At 32.7% G+C, this 21,571-nt stretch overlaps 1 protein-coding gene across 1 annotated transcript; it reads left to right on the top strand.

The window, feature by feature from the left end:
• Positions 1-2,106: 2,106 nt before the first annotated feature.
• LOC143066899 (protein FAM43A-like) lies at positions 2,107-20,130 on the top strand. Its single transcript, XM_076239725.1, has 2 exons — positions 2,107-3,470; positions 16,915-20,130. The coding sequence occupies exon 1, from the start codon at positions 2,474-2,476 to the stop codon at positions 3,449-3,451; it is 978 nt and encodes a 325-aa protein (XP_076095840.1). The 5' UTR covers positions 2,107-2,473; the 3' UTR covers positions 3,452-3,470; positions 16,915-20,130.
• Positions 20,131-21,571: the final 1,441 nt, after the last annotated feature.

Genomic DNA, 21,571 nt, shown 5'->3' with positions numbered 1-21,571 from the left:
AAATATGTACTACTTTCTGGTATGTGCTTTCTGGCCGGGTCTTAATTAGTGGTGTTACACCTTTAATGAAAATCATTATATATATATATATATTGAAGAGATCAGAAAAAAAAGTTTTCTTCAGTTGTTGTCTTTCTATGTTTGGAGATTTGAGTGTTGAAGAAGTAATTGTGTTGTCTTTCGTTATTTGGAGATTTGGGTGTTGAAGAAATAATTGTGTTGTCTTTCGTTATTTGGAGATTTGGGTGTTGAAGAAATAATTGTGTTGTCTTTCGTTATTTGGAGATTTGGGTGTTGAAGAAATAATTGTGTTGTCTTTCGTTATTTGGAGATTTGGGTGTTGAAGAAATAATTGTGTTGTCTTTCGTTATTTGGAGATTTGGGTGTTGAAGAAATAATTGTGTTGTCTTTCGTTATATGAAGATTTGGGTGTTGAAGAAATAATTGTGTTGTCTTTCCTTATTTGGAGATTTGGGTGTTGAAGAAATAATTGTGTTGTCTTTCGTTATTTGGAGTTTTGGGTACTGAAGAAATAATTGTGTTGTCTTTCGTTATTTGGAGATTTGGGTGTTGAAGAAATAATTGTGTTGTCTTTCGTTATGTGGAGACTTGGGTGTTGAAGAAATAATTGTGTTGTCTTTTGTTATTTGGAGTTTTGGGTGTTGAAGAAATAATTGTGTTGTCTTTCCTTATTTGGAGATTTGGGTGTTGAAGAAATAATTGTGTTGTCTTTTGTTATTTGGAGTTTTGGGTGTTGAAGAAATAATTGTGTTGTCTTTCCTTATTTGGAGATTTGGGTGTTGAAGAAATAATTGTGTTGTCTTTCGTTATTTGGAGATTTGGGTGTTGAAGAAATAATTATGTTGTCTTTCGTTATTTGGAGATTTGGGTGTTGAAGAAATAATTGTGTTGTCTTTCGTTATTTGGAGATTTGGGTACTGAAGGGAGATTTGGGTTCTGAAGGGAGATTTGGGTACTGAAGGGAGATTTGGGTACTGAAGGGAGATTTGGGTTCTGAAGGGAGATTTGGGTACTGAAGGGAGATTTGGGTACTGAAGGGAGATTGGGTACTGAAGAGAGATTTGGGAGATTTGGGTTCTGAAGGGAGATTTGGGTTCTGAAGGGAGATTTGGGTACTGAAGGGAGATTTGGGTACTGAATGGAGATTTGGGTACTGAAGGGAGATTTGGGTACTGAAGGGAGATTTGGGTTCTGAAGGGAGATTTGGGTACTGAAGTGAGATTTGGGTTCTGAAGGGAGATTTGGGTACTGTAGGGAGATTTGGCTACTGAAGGGAGATTTGAGTACTGAAGGGAGATTTGGGTTCTGAAGGGAGATTTGGGTTCTGAAGGGAGATTTGGGTATTGAAGGGAGATTTGGGTTCTGAAGGGAGATTTGTTTTGCCTTCGTTTTGTATCTTCTACTCCACTTCTTCCATATCAGATCAGGATTATTTGTTTTTCTGTTGAACCTTTACTTTTATTACTTCATTATTGTAGATAATAATTAAAATATTGTATTGTTATCGTTGTAAGTCTCATTTAAATTTTCACATTTTTAAACTGTGGAGATTTAGAGCTTGATATTATAAGGTTATCTATATTAACATCTACATGTCTTCGTTGGTAATTTGTGTCGTTGGGTTGGTGGGTCTTAGACGCATACCCCACATCTTATTTTAATCCTTCTTATTTTCCTACAGAATTCGTCAACATGATGTCAACTAATTTTAATACCAGGAATTATTAATTCTCATTATTTTTATGCCATCTCTTATCTATTCTATTTTTTCGAGGCGTTGGCTAATGAAATGTAATCGGATTTTAGAGTTAAATATAAATTTCTGTCATAATTAGAAAGGCTTAACATGTTGTTCATGTTATTCAGCTTTAATCATCTCGAATGAAAATAAAATGAATTGGTCAATATCTTTTAAAATATTTAAAATCAAAACTATGAAATTAATAAAATTCATCACTCAGACAGTAAAGAGGTGACAATTTTCAGCGAATAATTCAATTATTGTCGTTTTAAACAATGTTCATATCTGCAGAGGTAATAGTTTTTATAAAACCAATCGATTTACCTATGTTATACCACGTGACCGTAAATCATTACCACCTGTAAAGGTGTGCGAAATGTATTACACATAATTGACAGTTGAAATTGACCATGTTTGGGTAGGAGGAACGTAAACAGAAGAAGAAAAAACATACATTTCTATGTTCACAAGGAAGTTGAAGGATACAAGAAATTTGTTAATGAATGCATCTTTGACCTCCACACAGGTAAAATACCTAAGTGGACTGGGGCGTAAAGATTAAGGTCAGTGACGTTAATTCATTACCTATTTTACTTATGTTCACCGGTAGTCTACTGATCAAAAGATCATAATGGGAACATTCAAGATGAATAGGAATTCGGCTTATGATATTTATTTATGAGGAATTAAGCGAAAACTGTAAACATCAAAATGAGTCTTTTTAACTGGAAAAAGAGTTTGGCAATAAGTGAAAAAGAACCTACATTTAAAGTTCGATATCTTGGGAATGTACAAACCGCTATGATGAAAGGAGAGGGTTGTGTTGACAAGCCAGTAACAATTATCTGGAATAATTATACGCGAAGTTCACATCCTGGTTTGGAAATGAAGTTGACAATCACGAGTTCTGGACTGAGTGCCTACACAAAAGAGCAGGGGATCACTGAATACCGTGCTCATCGTATTTCTTATTGTATTGCTCACCCAAAATACCCTAGATTATTTGTCTGGGTTTATAGACATGAAGGTAAGAAAATGAAAGTTGAACTACGATGTCATGCAGTTTTGTGCAAAACCGAGGCAAAGGCGAAGGCACTTGCAGTTCAATTACACGAGAAACTTAAATTTGCCTTAAAGGAATTTTGCAGAGAAAAAACACGGAAACAGAATTCACGATTAGTGTTGCAAAGAACTAATTCATTACCTCAGTCCGGTGAAATTTTGCCTAAAAGGACTCAGTTTTTGAGCACAGGACAAAAATTCAAACCACCAATTTCAAAATCAAACACGGCACCCAAACTGGGTGACATATGGGAGGACCCAATTGATGAAGAATTAGCAGAAATCGACGAGGAAGATGACATGCTCGATGAAGAAGAACCACAATCACCCACGGTTAGAGCATTAGACTTGGGGGGCAAACCAATTGATGTGGATTCTCTTAGTAATCGTGTTATAGACCTTGAAATCGGAAACAATATAGACGAATTAAAATTGAATAGTGATGTACAATTCTGTTTAAACGGTGACTCAGATGATGAAAGTTCTGAGTCTGGTTTTCACGAGCAAGATCAAGAAGGGATCAAAGACGGTGTGAACACGATAGATAGTACAAGTCTAGAGGGCGAAGTATGTGAGAATCCGTCAGGGGAAGTTCTAGAAGAACGTACAGTGATGACATGTTTATAATCTTGTACAACTATGACAGGTAAGCCCCCTGGTCTTGTTTTATTTCCAAATATTGACAAGACATCGTATTATATCATACTTTCAAAGAATACACTAAAGGATATCAACTCAGTGGACTTGTTAAAGCAAAAACAAGGGTATACAAAAATATATATGTTAAAGCCAAAACAAGAGTATACAAAAATATATATGTTAAAGCAAAAACAAGAGTATACAAAAATATATATGTTAAAGCAAAAACAAGAGTATACAAAAATATATATGTTAAAGCAAAAAACAAGGGTATACAAAAATATTTGTTAAAGCAAAAACAATTTTAATAAGGGTATATAAAAATATATGTGGTCAACCTTTCTTCAAGAGTATGCATGAAATACTTGCACCTGGACATTAAAGACGCAATATTTCTTCATCAACAACCAATTTAAACCTTTTCTATCCACAGTGGTCCAAAACTTATTCATGTAAATCAAATAACATTAATCGAGTTGGGGTCATTATACATGACATTTGACATTGTTTGATTGAGAAAGAATACCACTAGTCTGTCTTTACCCGAATATCAGTTATAAATTGCATGTTAGCTTTAAGCACATATTCCATAAAAGAGGATTGCGTGCTCCCATTTTTTGGTGTATTCATATGTACAGAAAATTACCTTGAATATAAATAATGTTCTGGGCGACGTATATAATTATTGAAGAATATCTCTTATTGTAACTGATGCTTGCATTTGTCTTAGCAGATTTTTAAAGGCATTTATGGAGGGAGGCTTTACTTATTGTATCTGACAGTTTATTCCAAGTTTTGGCTATTCTTACAGATAATGAGTGTTTTAGAATGTTGTGGATGAAACTTTTGGTAAACCATTTGCTAGTCCTTTGTCAATCAAAAATATATTGATTCCATTTCCGTTTTTTCATCCTCTTATTCTCCTGTATGATGGTAGAGATAAATCTATGAGGCCTGCTACATGTAGCTGCTATTAACTCCATCTATCTTGTAAATATGTGTGTTTTCTATTGTGACGATACCAACTTGCGTAATCTATGTGGGTTCTTTTCATACATGTAGCTTAATACATAAATGTCATTTATGATCAATTCACTAGAATTTATTTCCAACTTGAACTATTTTTAAATGTGTTTAAATCAGAACGTAAATTCTCAGTATAATAGCTCCATGTGTGTTTTTCGGGGTCTAACAAAAAGTTGGTTTACCTTTTAAAGAAATTACCAAAATATACATTGTATCATAGATCAAATTTATGCATTTAGTGTAAGCTCACTTGTTTTAATATGTCTTTTGATTGAGTTTAGCCATTTCGATTGCAGTGGCGGATCCAGGGGGGGGGGGGTTCCGGGGGTGCGCACCCCCCCCCCCCTTTATTTTTGCCGATCAATGCATTTGTATCGGGACATATGTTTTGCACCCCCTGCACCCCCTTTTGCCCTGGGTTAGCACCCCCCTTTCGAAAATTCCTGCATCCGCCCCTGGATTGATATGTTATAGTGTGTCTTTCTATGTTGTGGTGTTACTCTATTGTTTCATATAAGGGTGAAGGTTTGGTGCCATTAAAACGTTTAAACCCGCTGCAATAGTTTGAACTTGTCCTAAGTCAGGAATCTGATGTTCATTAGTTGCTGTTTGTTGATGTGGTCCATAAGTGTCTCTCGTTCCTATTTTTTTTCTTTATTATTTATAGGAAGATTAGACCTTTGGTTTTCCCGTTTGAATGGTTTTATACAATTATTGTTTAGGGGCTCTTTATGGTTTGTTTTAGTGTTCAACAATGTGAGCCAAGACTCCGTGTTGAAGACCGTACTTTACCTATAATGGTTTACTTATATAAATTGTGACTTGGATGGAGAGTTATTGTGCACTCATACCACATATTCTGATAACTATATCTGAAGAAGCTCAAAAACGCAATTTCACAAAATGTGGCCAACTCGGATTTCATATTGGCGATAATTGCTGAAAGACGGAGTGAATGAAAAATGCCATTCGATGCAAAACTGAGAACGTGTAAAATTACGCAATTTTGTATAAAATGTAACCACCTTCAACGTTTCAAAGTCATGTACATGTTTATGATATATAAAATTGTGAATGCAAGCAGGGATTTAAAAAAAATAGATACCCAAGAACAGAAAACAGCACAAAACCACCACAGCGAGATACTCCTGCTCACGAAGTAAATTTGTGTAAGGGCTTCGGATGGGACATTAACAAATTTGTAAACTTATTTCCAGTTCCAATGACATTTGGCATTTATTGTTTGTGATGATAGAGATACAAATACTGGGGAAATTCACCATACCTCTTTATTACGTTTAACTGAAGTCTCTATAAATTTTACGACGATTTTATTAAGTGGAGAGCTAAAGTATACAAATATGGATCTAAATTATACCAACATGTTTACAGTTCTGAAGTTCATTTTAAAATGTTCACTAAGCCAACCTATATGTACATAAATGCGTAAATGTTTATATTTTAATGACATATTTAGAATTTGTATACATATATCATATCGCTTATGCGACGTTTCTATCAAAACAGGTTGATGTACATGTGTTACCATTCTAACGAGAAATTATATAACTTTGTTGGTTGATATTCATGTGTTACCGTTCCCGTTCTTATATATGAGAGATTAAATTAGGAGAACATAAAGCCCCAGTCATGTGGACATTCGTATGCTTATATGCATGTATATATGAATGTGGCAATACATATTTTGCTAAAACGTGCATTTGACTGAAAATTGCTGCTAGATTCGAAGTAATGGGGCTATATATTTGTATAGTTTTTATCCCGTATTCCCGTCGATCCATTCGTCCGTCAGCCCGTCAGCCCGTTATTCGAGGTTTCTGGCTGATTGATCCCTTGTATTGGATTACAACCTATCTATGTATGGTCACATTGAAAATAAAAATAACAGATTTTTTTCGGAACAAGACACACATTGAAACAATAAGAAGGATCCTCTAGTAAAGTCGAATTTAGCTCCTATCAGTGATAGACCGTTTTTTAATGTGCAAAGTGTATGTTATACAGCTCTTGTTAAAAAAAATCAAATGCACACATTTCATATTTCTATTAACATACATAGACACATATGCATATTTAAATTCGATACAAACAGTGCATTAAGTATCTTTATTTGTATCTGAAGATAAATGTACATGCTTTCCTTTATTCACATGATAGTATTTTACAAGTCAGTCGCACAAATGACGAAACATTGCAGAGTATCTTTACGCACTGCAGGCATGGATTCAGGGAGGGGGGGCGGCGGTTTCCGGGGGTTAGAATCCCCCCTTTTTTTGGGACGATCAATGCATTTGAATGGGGACATGTAGTTGGAACCCCCCTTTTTCCTGGTTTAGGAACCCCCTTTTTAAAATGGCTGGATCCGCCCCTGCGCAGTCAATAAAATCTTGCATGTTCCATATTCATCAAACTCTTGTATATTCATCAGTTTTATTGAACTTGTTGTAATTCAATTGATTACGATGGAGTATGGTTTTCGGAAGTTGTTAGAATCATCAAACGATTTATATATGTAACCGATTATATAATTGGGATCTAGATACTAGAAGAAGCTAACTTTCGAGGTTGCTAATAAGCAAGAAAACAAACATCAGATGAAGGCTGGTGGGTTGGTGATTTTCATGAACAGGTTGAAATTCGTTAACGTTGTAGACACTCATTATACAATGAAACTTTAAATTTTATTTTTTTCGCCATTTCATGAAACCTGATCATATTTTGATACGGTTCATATAGTTACTGAAATTTAGTGGTAAAGAATGCGTCCTCAAGTCCTGCTTATAAATTATAATAGATACTTAAACGTCATGTTTATATATATAAACTGACAAAAGTATTATTGGTTTAGAAATAATACATTACGATGCAAGTAGTGCACACTGTTGATAATCTGATTGTGTGTATGATTTATGACATTTAGACGTAATCGCTTGAAGTTTGAAGAAGGGAAAATAATCAACTTTACAAAAACTTTATATAGACAGGCTATCAAGGCATGTAGTGTTACACTACTGGTTAAGGTTAGGGTGAAGGTTGGCGCCTATTAATACGTTTAAACCCGCTGCATTTTTATGCATCTATCCTAAGTCAGGAGCCAGTTGTTCAGTGGTTGTCGTTTGTTAGTGTGGTTTATAGGTGTTTTTGATGTTTTATATACATATAGATTAGACCTTTGGAATCCCGGTTTGAATTGTTTTACGCTTTTCTTATTGGGGGCCCTGTATAGTTTGCTGTTTGATGTGAGCCAAGACTCCGTGTTGTAGGCAGTACTTTCTGACCTATAAACTTTTTTTTATACATTGTGGCTTGGACATTTATAAATAATGTTATGTTTAAAAATAGGTATACATAATGTAATGTCTTAATGGTATAAATAGTACAAGTTTCATGTTTAAAACTAGATATAGATAAAATCTATAATCAACGGGACAATTAAAAAAACTCTTTCACGGAAAGAAACGTTCAGCTTAAACCATGCACTAGAGGCATTCTGTTTGCTGTTTTAATGCTGTTTTCGGTTTCGCTGTAGTTGCAAAAACACAGGAATTATATCATTTGGGATATGATTCATTAATTAAATTAAAATGCAGACTTGCAATTGTGTATGTCACTTTACAATTTATTATTCAATTATATAACGGTTAAACAATACACCTCCTTTTCATAAAGGCGTTCGGTATGTATGTCTTGTGTTTTATGTACGGCCTGCGGACAGTTTCAGACATAAGAAGGCAATGAAACGTCCCATTTTACTTATAGGTTCCTTGGTAATAAGGTCAAATAAAGTGGATATTCGCTAATGGTCTGTGAATCATGATTATACAGTTTTACTAAATAAATTATTTGATTAAGTTTGTAGAACAAGTGAGGTAAGGTTTTCTGAACTAAAAATCAATGACTTGAGGTGCTTTTATTGTATTGATTTTTCTGTTATTTTCAGTTTCTTGAATTTTCCTCGCATTTGTGGATTGTTGGATTGTCTCGTAATTATCCCTATGATCTAATCTCTTTCAATCGAGTGAGGTTTTATGAAACACATTACATTGCAGAACTAAAGTTTATCACTCAACAAATCTTGTTTTGTTAAAAATCACATGAATATACATTTTAATGAATTCTTCCAATTTGATACAAACTCATATATATTGTTAAAGACGAAGGACCAATTTAATTTTTCAAAGGAAATCTAAATGTTGACTTGAAAATAATTAAGCACATTATTCAGGGTTTAAACGATTTTTTTCTGTTGGATTCTTAATATCACTGATGGAATTAGCTTAACGTACAAGGTACTTCATTATTTACATCCTAACTGACATGTATTTTACAGACCGGCTACATGTATTTTATAGACCGGCTACATGCATTTTACAGACCGGCTACATGTATTTTACAGACCGAATACATGTATTTTACAGACCTGTACATGAATTTTATACACCTACATGTATTCTTCAGACCTAAATACATACCTACATGTATTTTACAGACCCACAATATTTTTACAGACCTATATGTATTCTACAGACTACGTGTATTTTACAGACCTAAATGTATTTTACAAATCTAGCTACATGTTTTTTTGCAGACCTAAATGTATTTTACAGACCTAAATGTATTTTACAAACCTACATGTCTTTTTAACAGACCTATGTGTATTTTACAGACCTAAATGTATTTTACAGACCTAAATGTACTTTACAGAGCTACATGTATTTTACGGACCTAAATATATTTTACAAACCTACATGTATTTTACAGACCTAAATGTATTTTACAGACATTTTACAGACCTAAATGTATTTTACAGACCTAGGTATATTTTACAAACCTACATGTATTTTACAGACCTAAATGTATTTTACAGACCTAAATGTATTTTACAGACCTACATGTACATGTATTTTACAGACCTAGGTGTATTTTACAAACCTACATGTATTTTACAGACCTACATGTATTTTACAGACTTAAATGTATTTTACAGACCTACATGTATTTTACAGACCTAAATGTATTTTACAGACCTACATGTATTTTACAGACCTAAATGTATTTTACAGACCTGAAGGTATTTTACAAACCTACATATATTTTATAGACCTAAATGTATTTTACAAACCTACATGTATTTTACAGACCTAAATGTATTTTACAGACCTAGATGTATTTTATAAACCTAAATGTATTTTACAGACCTACATGTATTTCACAGACCTACATGCATTTTACAGACCTATGTGTATTTTACAAACCTAAATGTTTTTTACAGACCTAGGTGTATTTTACAAACCAACATCTTTTTTTTTTATTTTTTTTAAAACCTTTTTGCCTAAGTATTTTGATTAGGGGCTTATGAACTGTATCCTGTAGTATTTTGATTTGGGGCATATGAACTGTTTGCCTTAATATTTCATACAAATTCATGTGTTCATAGGTCAATTATGGAAGAATTTTGTATTAAATCTTTAAATATTCCTGGATTTTGATTGGGTTTTTTTTTCCAATCTTTGTAAATGAATGGTTTGTTCCGACACATCAGTCATTTGGTGCAAGTAGTGGAAATAATAAATTATGCCATCTTGTCCAAAATGAAATTTGTAAATGAGAACTGGAATGTTACTATTTGCCGTTTTTTTGTGCGAAAAGGCACAGAAATATCGACGATTAAATCATTATTAATCAAAATTGAAATGTGTCATCCACCCACCCTTCACGTTGTGTTGTTTTCTACATTTGAAAATGCCTGCATAAAGTCAGGAATGTGACAGTTGTTTGATGCGTTTTGTCATTTAATTTTACCATGACAGTATGATTAGGGACTTTCCAATTGAATCTCTCGGAGCTCAGTATTTTTGTGATTTTTAACCTCTTCTTATTAGTAAATCTGAAATTAAGGTTTTAAATATTGTTTCGATAACTTCATTTGTTGTGGTTTCATTTAAAATAAGTCTAAAATACGCAATATTGTAAATAGATAAGATAGAAAACACTGAGCCAGACTATTTAGTTTTGTTACGTAGAAAAGGATAAGATTGTTTTATATATATATATATCGACGGTTTAAATGTCATCTTTATTACGGTAATAGAATAGTAAACCGATGGTTATTTGTTACCATTCCAATATATTTGTATTGTAACAGAGTCCCTGGGGTTAGTTACACTATTACACGTGTACGTAGACATGTAGGTGTGTATTGTTACAGGGTCCCTGGGGATAAGTGTTACACGTGTATAAACACATGTAGGTGTGTATTGTTACCGTTTTTCGTGTTTATAGGGTTTGACCCACATTTGTATAATAATGGAATATATTTGACATTGCGAAGTCATTAAATAGTGTGACATATGATCACCAACTAACCAACTCCAACACAGAGAAAAATAGCGCATAATACGATGAATGTAGGGAAAAAAGTCATAGGAAAAAAAGGCACGGAAAAAGTCACAGGAAAAAAGGTCACAGGAAAAAAAGTCACAGGAAAAAAAGTCACAATATATATTTTGTATGAAGTAGTCACATAGTTTTCCTTTTATTTGAGTCAAAATAAAAAAAAGTCACACTGAATTATTAAATATATATATGTTATATATTTGACCACATGTTATTTCGATTTTTTAAGATGAGAATCCTTAGAGTGAGTGTAAACAAACAACTCATTGCCATTAGTAATAGTTTGGTATTTACAACAATTATTGATAGGGACTGTTGATATCGTTTAGTGGCTTCTTGTGGCTCATTTCCCTTTTTAATGAGTTAAAAGATACTAATAAATGACTAGATTTTTAGTTATCCAACTCTTAGTTTAACTCTTTTTATTTTTTTATCATGAAAAAAAATCAATAACTTTGATGAAGGTCATATTATTACATGTGGATATACTATCAAGGGTCAATAAGTCACCTTGAAAACTAATTTAAATTTAAGATCAAGAATGGGACACCATTAAAACACTGTCTGTCCTAATGTTCTAGCTTCAAGTACAGTATCAGATGACCTTCTGATTAGTCAACACTTTGTAAAGTGCTATCGGGGGGAATTTTCTTATAAAGATATAAAAGCAAAAAGAGTAGTAATATACTGCGGATGTGTTAAGAATGAATTAACGAACACATGAATTGGGGAGAGACATTAATAGTAGAGGCGAAATTTGAAGCATGCAGGTGTAGTTAAAAACATAATGGACATTTTAAAATGGTTATTATTTTTTTTGAATTTAACGAATTGGTCTTACCATTAGCAATTGCTTTATCAATAAATTTTTATAATTTCTTTTGAATTTCGAAACACCAGCAGTATCACCAAAACGATACCCTGAACGAACTACATACCCTTTCATTTCTTAGTACTTGTCTATACATATATATTTTTATGTGGTTACCTGTGGTTGTTTAAGAGATAAAACCTGTTCAATGATGTTAAATAACCTTATTTTGCCCCTGTGTGAACACCAGAGTAACTACAGTAGCTATAAACAAGATAATCAAATGTATTTAACAATGTCCTCCGTGGAAGTATATCTTTTTTGTCCTCAGTGGAAGTTTATATTATATGTCCTCGGTGGAAGTATATTTTTTCTTGTACTCCGTGGAAATATATCTTTTATATCCTCCATGGAAGTATATCTTCTATGTTCTCAGTGGAAGTTTATCTTCTACCCGGTATGTTCTCCGTGGAATTATATCCTCTATGTCCTCCGTGGAATTATATCCTTTATGTCCTCCGTGGAATTATATCCTTCATGTTCTCCGTGGAATTATATCTTCTATGTACTCCGTGGAATTGTATCCTTTATGTTCTCAGTGGAATTATATCCTCTATGTCCTCCGTGGAATTATATTTTTATGTTCTCCGTGGAATTATATGCTCTGTGTCCTTCGTGGAATTATATCCTTTTTGCACTAAAAGATCCATGTGAATTTGCACCTACCACAATCAACTGTCTTATGAAAATTTGTCTATAAATAAAGAGTGTACAAAAATCTCAAATATAAATTTGTCTATAAATAAAGAGTGTACAAATATCTCAAATACATTCAATAGATGTTCAAAATCATATATAAGAAAGTTCGAACATTCATTAAACTTTCAAAGCTCATAGAAACATGTAAACAATTCAAATTTACCAATTTCGCCTTTTTAACTTATATAACAAAGACCATACAAGATGAAAATACTATTTTCAATTTATGCTTGCATAATTCAGAGAAGTTTTCGTACTCTAATGGAGGATTTTAAGAAATAGGGTCCCTAACTAAGCATCTTCAGTAGAACATGTAAAAAAATTATATACATCAACTATATAAATCCATAAGGGGGAGGGGAGGTGGTTCACAATCAAAGATAAATGAACCGTTAAAGATTTTTTTGAATTCATACAGTTGACATTTATGGAGTTTTTCCAACCATTTAAACCTAGATTTAATAAGTGGAACAATTAAATGGAATAGAAGTGAATGAACGGTTTATTTCATTTGACCAAAACACAAAAATAGGTCGACTCTTAAATATAAATACGAGGATAGTCTCAGCATATATACATTTGAATACACACGTTGCAATCTAATTAATGGTAATCTTATATATACTTGTCCTGTGATCATTTATACGGTAGTGTTCTCAGCTCTGTCTTGATATCTGGTAACTGGTGCGGCGAGCCAAAGAACTTATCTTTAAAATTCTCAACTCGTACAGTTCTTGCATTTGTTTCTATTTGATATTAACACAGATAATATTTTAATGATTTCATTGATTTCAAATATTTTTATTTCTAAATTCTCTTGAACACAAATTGATTTTACTATTCCTTGTCAGGAAATGACCTTGAACTTCTCGTATATTTTGAATTAACCATGATAAATAAGATTATCTTGATATATAATTGGTATTTATATAATTGTGACGGTATAATTTCTATACCTGGAACCATGCCAAACATTGGGGGGACTATGCCATGTTACGTTCAAGTTGAATGATTAAACGTACTACAATTATAGTATGATTAAACGTACTATGATTATAGTAAATCATTATACACACAAGTATCAAATGTACACATGCTACAAAATAATTGTTTAGAATTGATAAGTCACCAAATACAACATATAGGCTTTTTCTTTTCTCAAGACCATATCAAAAGTCTTGTTATGTTTGGACCAAGAGAGATCACATCGCTAGTCTTGTTTAGATAAAAGGGGTATATACACAAAACACATGTTTTGTCACAATATTCTCAGAAACTGATGTGTGCAACTTTTAGATACCTACTTTCTGTTTGGCGATACTTTGTACTATACTTGTATAAAAACTTAATCACTTTTCTCAGCATCTACTGAACAGAATGACGTCAAATTCGATTTGAATTTTAATGATTTGTAACATATGTGGGGTTTTTTTCTTGCTTGCGATGAAATTCATGGAGGGCGAAACCTAGGTATTACCCACCCTGTGGGGACAGTAGGCGGCGTCAACATTAATAACTTTTCTGCCAAAGATCAATATTTTTTATAAAGTTGCATTACTATCAGAACATATCAGTCTGGTGACTATTTCGAAGCCCTGTTTGTGAGCGCTCAATCTCCCCAAACTTAGAACAGTGGTGTTACAGCACGACATACGAAGAAACTATAAAAATCAGTTTAAAAAAGAGGGGCGAAAGATATCAGTGGGACAGACAACTCATAGATCGAAGATAAACTGACAACGCCATGGCTAAAAAAAGAAAAAGGACAAAAAGATAAATAACAGTACACAAAACACAACATAGAAAACTAAAGACTAAGCAACACGAACTCAACAAAAAATGTGGATGATCTCAGATGCTCCTTAAGGGTAAGCAGATCCTGCTCCACAGTTGTAAGTTTCAAAACCTGTCGTTTTACTCGTTATTACAAACCCGGTAAATAGTCTGATTCGGTAGGTCAAATGAAAATTATCAAGGTCCAGCAACTTTCAATTACTAGTAATCAGCAATTAAATAATCTGTCCTTCCGATTGTCTTTTTAATTTTCTGCCGACAGGCCAGACATATCTCTGTGTTAACAGTTTATAACTCATAAAATTACATTATGTGATCGCAGATTTATATATGTATGCTCAACCTAGGACAATTGTGTTGTTCGGTCTGTGTGTCAACAGTTTATAACTCATAACATTACATTATGTGATTGCAGATTTTATATGTATGCTCAACCTATAGGGCCATTGTGTTGTTTGGTCTGTGCATCCCTTCGTCAGTCCGTCCGTCTATCTGTGTAACTTCAGGTTAAAGTTTTTAGTCGAGGTAGTTTTTGATGAATAGTTGAAGTCCAATCATTTTGAAACTTACAACACATGTTCCCTATTATGTGATCTTTCGTATGGTAATGCTTCCGTGTACTATGGACACATTCTTGTTCTTCATGCAATATTTTAATGAATTAACAACAGTTTGTTCCAGCTTTATAATTTGACGATCTTAGAATAAGATATCTTAGCGTAAATTATTTATTATATAATCATAAGTAATTATTAAATTGAGTTTCGATTGATGTTTTAGTTCAAAGATCAATAAGTAAAAGGATCAAAAATGAAGGCGTCTTTCTAAACGTTTTGCTTAATTCTGAAGTTACATGCACGTAGTAAAGCTTATGATATGAAAATTTCGAATTTTTAATTGAATTTAATCCCATAAGACAGAATTAAAGCCTGAATATTCTATTACAATCTTTATTCCACACAACTGTCCTTCCTGTAATTGGAGGGTATTCCTTAAAAAGAACGAGTTGTCTTACTTTTTTGGTGATTATTTTAAATACTTTTTAAAAAATATTGGAGAAATTTTGTCAGATCATTTTTTTTTTGTGTGTGCTTTTCAAACCCAAAGTTAAGTAAAAAAGTAATTCCGTTCTATAATTTTATTGACGAAAGTTTCGTGTACCTGTATGATATGTATCGAGAGAAATGGCAATACAAATAGATGTAAGACAGATTGGATGCAAATTTGAGTAACTAATATTAGAAAATGTAACTGCAGCAATGATAGTATGCCATTTATTTTCTTAACATCAGAAACACGACGGATGTTCCCGTTACTTTTTTCTATCTCGAAATCTCTTTGCTTTTGGTGGCGTTTTGTTACTTGATAAAAGCGAGCGATGTATGTGTTACCTTTCTACATAATTCATTTGACATGGCCTTAAATTTGACTATAATTAAGTAGAATTTGATGGATCTTGAACATGAAATGGGTGTATGATTGACACATGACAATCACATCGTTACAAAATAAAGTGTTAACAGGGTCACCTTGCAGGCGCAAAATGAAAAAAAAGTATATCAGTTTACAAATTGTCAACTTGTCCAGACTTTAACTGTTAATTTCATTACTTTTTGTCTTAAAAAATCATGACTGTATTTCCGCTGTAATTTTTAAACGCTATATACAAATAATGAGATATGGTGTGGCAATGACTACGCTATATAAAAATAATGAGATATGATGTGGCAATGACTACGCTATATACAAGTAATGAGATATGGTGTGGCAATGACTACGCTATATACAAACAATGAGATACGATGTGGCAATGACTACGCTATATACAAATAATGAGATATGATGTGGCAATGACTACGCTATATACAAATAATGAGATATGATGTGGCAATGACTACGCTATATACAAATAATGAGATATGATGTGGCAATGACTACGCTATATACAAATAATGAGATATGATGCGGCAATGACTACGCTATATACAAATAATGAGATATGGCGTGGCAATGACTACGCTATATACAAATAATGAGATATGGCGTGGCAATGACTACGCTATATACAAATAATGAGATATGATGTGGCAATGACTACGCTATATACAAATAATGAGATATGGTGTGGCAATGACTAAGCTATATACAAATAATGAGATATGATGTGGCAATGACTACGCTATATACAAATAATGAGATATGGCGTGGCAATGACTACGCTATATACAAATAATGAGATATGGTGTAATTGCCAATGATACAACTAGTCAAGTTAAATGGATGTAAGCAACTGTATGCAACAGTAAGTTGTAGAATAAAAATGTATTATTCCATTTTTTTAAACTTCTGCTTCTAGAATAAATTATCTTTTCCTCCCTTTAAAACAATCAAAACTATGGCCGAAACGTATTTACAATCTTGGCCGAAATGACTGTGGTCAATTCGGCAGTGCCTTGGTCGAAACGTCTTGCATTGTTACGAAATAAATGAATAGGTATTTTCTCTTAAGTGAAGAATATTTTAACAATTACTAGCATTACAAAAATACACATTTCACTAAACACCAAACTTTTCTTGTAGGTGTCGTTATATAGAATTGTGTATTGTAACGTTCTCCTTTTTAACGTTATTTTCTTTATTTCAGAAAACAAACAAATTGAGGCTTACAAGTGCTACACAAGACTCCTAATACTAAAACTAGTGTATATAAAGACATCAGTATTCTGAAGAGGAAGAAGTTTACAACTAAAATGTATTTCTTACAGATTTATATATTGTACATTTCTATTTATTGTTATGTTAAACCTATTCAAGATTTGTACAAACGTTCTACGAATTACCCATCTGAACAATCTTTATTGTCGTAGTAAGCAAGTTAAATTTCATTTCAAAGAAAACTAAGGAGGCCATTAACTTTCTGTATTTTTTTTTATCACTGCCAACCGTTAACCACTTTCGTGTTGTTTTCGCTGTTCATGATAAAAAATCCTATGGAACAATCATTAAACACTGAAGATAGTTAACATGTCATTCTGTTTGGAAATTGAAATGTTTCATTTTGACACGAAATTCTTTTCCTCTTTTTGACAGACGTATCGACATTACAAACTCAATTTTTTTTAATTTTAAAAGTGCATCCAAATTTTCGAATAATATTCATACTTATTTTCTTGCCTTAGCTTGCAATGGGTATATAGTTTTACGCCTGCCGTCCCTTTATAGTTTCATAATATGTCTGCTGTCCAAACCTTTTCGTCACACCTGAGTTAAGATCTGTTTTAATTATCAATCGGCTTTTGTAGAAAATGTTTTGATCCGGGTATATTTTTTTTTCTGGAAGACATTGTCCTGATAATTTTAAAAGTGGAATAAAGATTTATTGTAAAATGAAATATTTGCATATAACTGTCATCGTCCTTCTCCTAAACGGAGATTTAGATTATCACATTACCATTGACAAATAAAAATATCTACACAAACTTTTTATATCCTAGCGAGACACATGGTCGTTTAGAAACACATTGCGCACCCTGACGAGACCCGTGACCGTTTAGTAACACCTTGCACACCCTGACGAGACTCGTGAGAGTGTGATAACACCTTGTGCATCCTGACAAGGCCAATTACCGTTTAGTTACACCTTGCGCACCCTGACGAGACTCGTGACCGTTTAGTAACACCTTGCGCACCCTGACGAGACCCGTGGCCGTTAAGTAGCACCTTGCGCACCCTGACGAGACCCATGGCCGTTTAGTAACACCTTGCGCATCCTGACAGGGCACATGACCGTTTAGAAACTTCGGGACAAAATAGTTTTGTTAAATAATACGTTTTGATTACGTAAATCAAGAAGGAAAATATAATTCACGCTTAGACAAATACATATTTAATATTTACTGATTCATTGACCATGAACATAATATTTATCATCTGCCCTTGGTATATTAAAAACACAGACAGCTGTGAACCATTACTTAACAAAATCATAGGAATTTGTTCATTATTTATTCCTTTATTATTTTTTTTTGCTACATTCTGTTATAATACCTTCTTTTTTTATGTCAGACTACTCCCAATATCAACGGTTGCAATATTTTGATAATTATTTTATGCAATGCAGATATGTTGCGGTATTTTCACGGTAAATTAAGACTATGTGTTAAAATAATCTGTTATGTAAAATTAATTACTAGCATGTCAAAAAACATAAATATGCATTATTCATTAAATTATAAGACAAGGAAATAATATTTTAGCCTGTATGTAATGCATTATACCTAATGTCATAGAGTTATGATTTATACAGGGTTGTATTTATATTTGTATTTATGGTATTGCTTTTAGACTGTGCGTAATCAGTTGTTCGACATTAACTTCTTGAAAATTGGAAATCGTATACCAAAATATATGTCTTTCCTATATTATAAATTTGACTTTGATATTTTATAAAAAGATTTCAAAAATTTAATTGAAATCCGGTGATTTCCCCATCAATTGTCTCAAGTCTTTTATCAGTATTCGATATCTTGTCCTTTTTGTTTGTTTTATCCGAGTGTTAACATTTAGATGCAGTTTTTTTTTAATTCCATTCCGTGAAAAATAATTGAGAATCTGAAAGTGTGTAATGAAGTCAGTTAAAAGTTTGTAAGGGGAACCACTAAAGCTATTTGCTTGCAGTTGTATACGCATTGACATGTTTCATTTCCACAAAAATATTTGGTCCTGTACTTTCAGTTATGGTCTTAACAATTGCTTATCCAAATTGTTAATGTTTGTAAATAGGTAAATTAAGGGGAAACCACAAGAAAACAATAATGATAATTGGTATGTAGTTGTATTGTCATTGACATACTAGTATATTATCGCGGATATTTTTGGACCTGCATCTTTAATCATGATTGTTTATTTACTTTGACTGTTTTGCATTATGCACATGTTAAGGTATTGATATTTTTGTTTCAGAACTTGTATTTTACATTAAAATAACTGAAAGACGAAACATATCTCTGTGTCAAGAGATTATTAATATATTTTAAATTCATGGACATGATTGTTATAATATTTTTCCTCTTTTTTATGGATTATAATAGAAATATTAAGTTTGATATCAAGGAGAATAAACGCTTGATAATCAGTGTACGTATAATTATAGATTTATATTTTCAACATGACTTTTGTCTAGAAAAAGAACAATCTTCGCTACTGAGACGGCCAGTCTTTTTTAAGTGTTAATGAACAATCATTTGTGTAATTATACTATTTATACATGCTTACTTGGTAAGATGATAGGAGTATTTCTCTATGTTTGCTTTTATTATAGAAGACATCATACGTTATTATAACGATTTTATTTGGCTGTTTCATTTTAAACTAAGTAGAAAGAACCCACTGTCTTTAACGTTGATAAAGTAAGAAGTCTAGCTAGAAATCAAATATACGGAAAGATCCTACTTACAAACAAAGAGACATTGCCTACAGAACAGGTTTTCTTCGGTATATTCCGCATATTCTCTATTAGTTTTAAGTAAACTTAACTCTAAGACAGACTGACGGAAGACATTTTCTTATTTTGTATCGATTCAGTAACAAGTTTCAATAACAATACAGAAATGGTTGTACACATACGTTAAGATAACGTTGTATATCAGTATGATTAAAAGTATTATTTCTTCATACAATATTTGAATGCCGCTCCATTTTGTTAGTATATGGAGTGATATTAACTCATTATTTTATTGTATATTGAAACATTTGTTATTTTTCGTACCAGTAACCTTATTGTATTCTTATATCATGAAATATATTATTATAAATTATAATCATGTATTGATGTTATTTTAGATAAACACAGATTTCCTAAGTTGTTTTTAGTTAAAAATCTGCAGACATATAAAGTGTATTACCCTGATCTGTGTGTGGTCATCTAATACATATCGACAATCTACTGCGAAGCATTTAGTTTTCATAAGCTGCTAAGTCCGAAATGGCCATATTTTTTGCTCAATCAAGAAGGTCGAGCACAGATTTTATTTGACAATAGATATAAGATGTGGTATGAGTCAACTCACTATCCAAGTCACAATTTGTTAAAAGTAAACCATCATAGGTCTAAGTACGGTCTTGAACATGGAGACTTGGCTAACACCGAACAACAAGCTATAAAGGGCCCCAAAATGACTAGTGTAAAATATTTCAAACAGGAAAAACAATGGTCTAATCTACATAAAAAAAAAACAACCGAGAAACACTTCTAAACCACATCAACAAACGACAGCCACTGAACAGCAGGTTCTTGACGTAGGACATCTGCAAATAAATGCAGCTGCTTTTAACAGACACCAACCTTCACCCTCAACCGAAACAGTATTATAACATTACAACATAAAAAGACTTAACATGATCTCCACAGTACTTACCTGTACTTGATTCTTGTCCAGACTTTACTTTGGGTCTGTCAAGTACTCTTAGAGGTTTATAGTGTTTTATCAGATATGCACGCCATTTTGGGAATAATTGCATAACACACACCGAAACTGATTGGTTGCTTTCTGATATGGCTCAGGTTGTATTAGCTAGAATGAGATTTAGAATTGTGAACCTATACCGCAATATCAAATAACGGTATCGGTATTCAAAACCCAATACACAATGACTTGTCCACATTTAGATACGTATTATGTATTGTAAGATGGGAGCTGAAAAATACCTTTGCTCAATTTGTATGCATTACACGATATTTGTTTTCATATGTATAATGATTTTTGTCGAGTCTGCTAAAGCGAGACTTAGCTTTCCTGCATTCCGTTGTCGCTGTTGGCGGCGGCGGAGTCCACAAATATACACTGTGGTTAAAGTTTTTGGAATGTTTTAAATAACTTTCTTTAACTACCCAGGATTTCTACCAAAATTGGACAGAAGCTTGTTTATGATCATAAGATAGTATTCAGAAGTAAATTTTGTAAACAAAAATCCTGTTTATCCGTATTTTACTTATACATGAACTTAGTTTTTTTTCTGCCAGTTAACCTCACATTCACTCTGTGGTTCCAGTTTATAAAAAAAAAAAACTTTCTAAAAATATCCTGGATTTCTACCAAACTTGGAGAGAAGCTTGTTTATAATCATGAGATAATATCAAGAAATAATTTTAACATGGACTTAGTTTTTCTTCCAGTTAACATAACATACAGTTTGCAGCTAAGGTTTTTAAAACATTTATTCGATTCGTACAGAAGCTTCTTACAATCACAAGATAGTACCTGCTGCGACTTGCAGCAAAAATATGAGACACTTGGTTCCGT

This window comes from Mytilus galloprovincialis, chromosome 3 (assembly GCF_965363235.1).
Source record: "Mytilus galloprovincialis chromosome 3, xbMytGall1.hap1.1, whole genome shotgun sequence".
NCBI classification, from domain to species: domain Eukaryota; kingdom Metazoa; phylum Mollusca; class Bivalvia; order Mytilida; family Mytilidae; genus Mytilus; species Mytilus galloprovincialis.
This window is presented reverse-complemented; position numbering and strand designations above follow the sequence as displayed.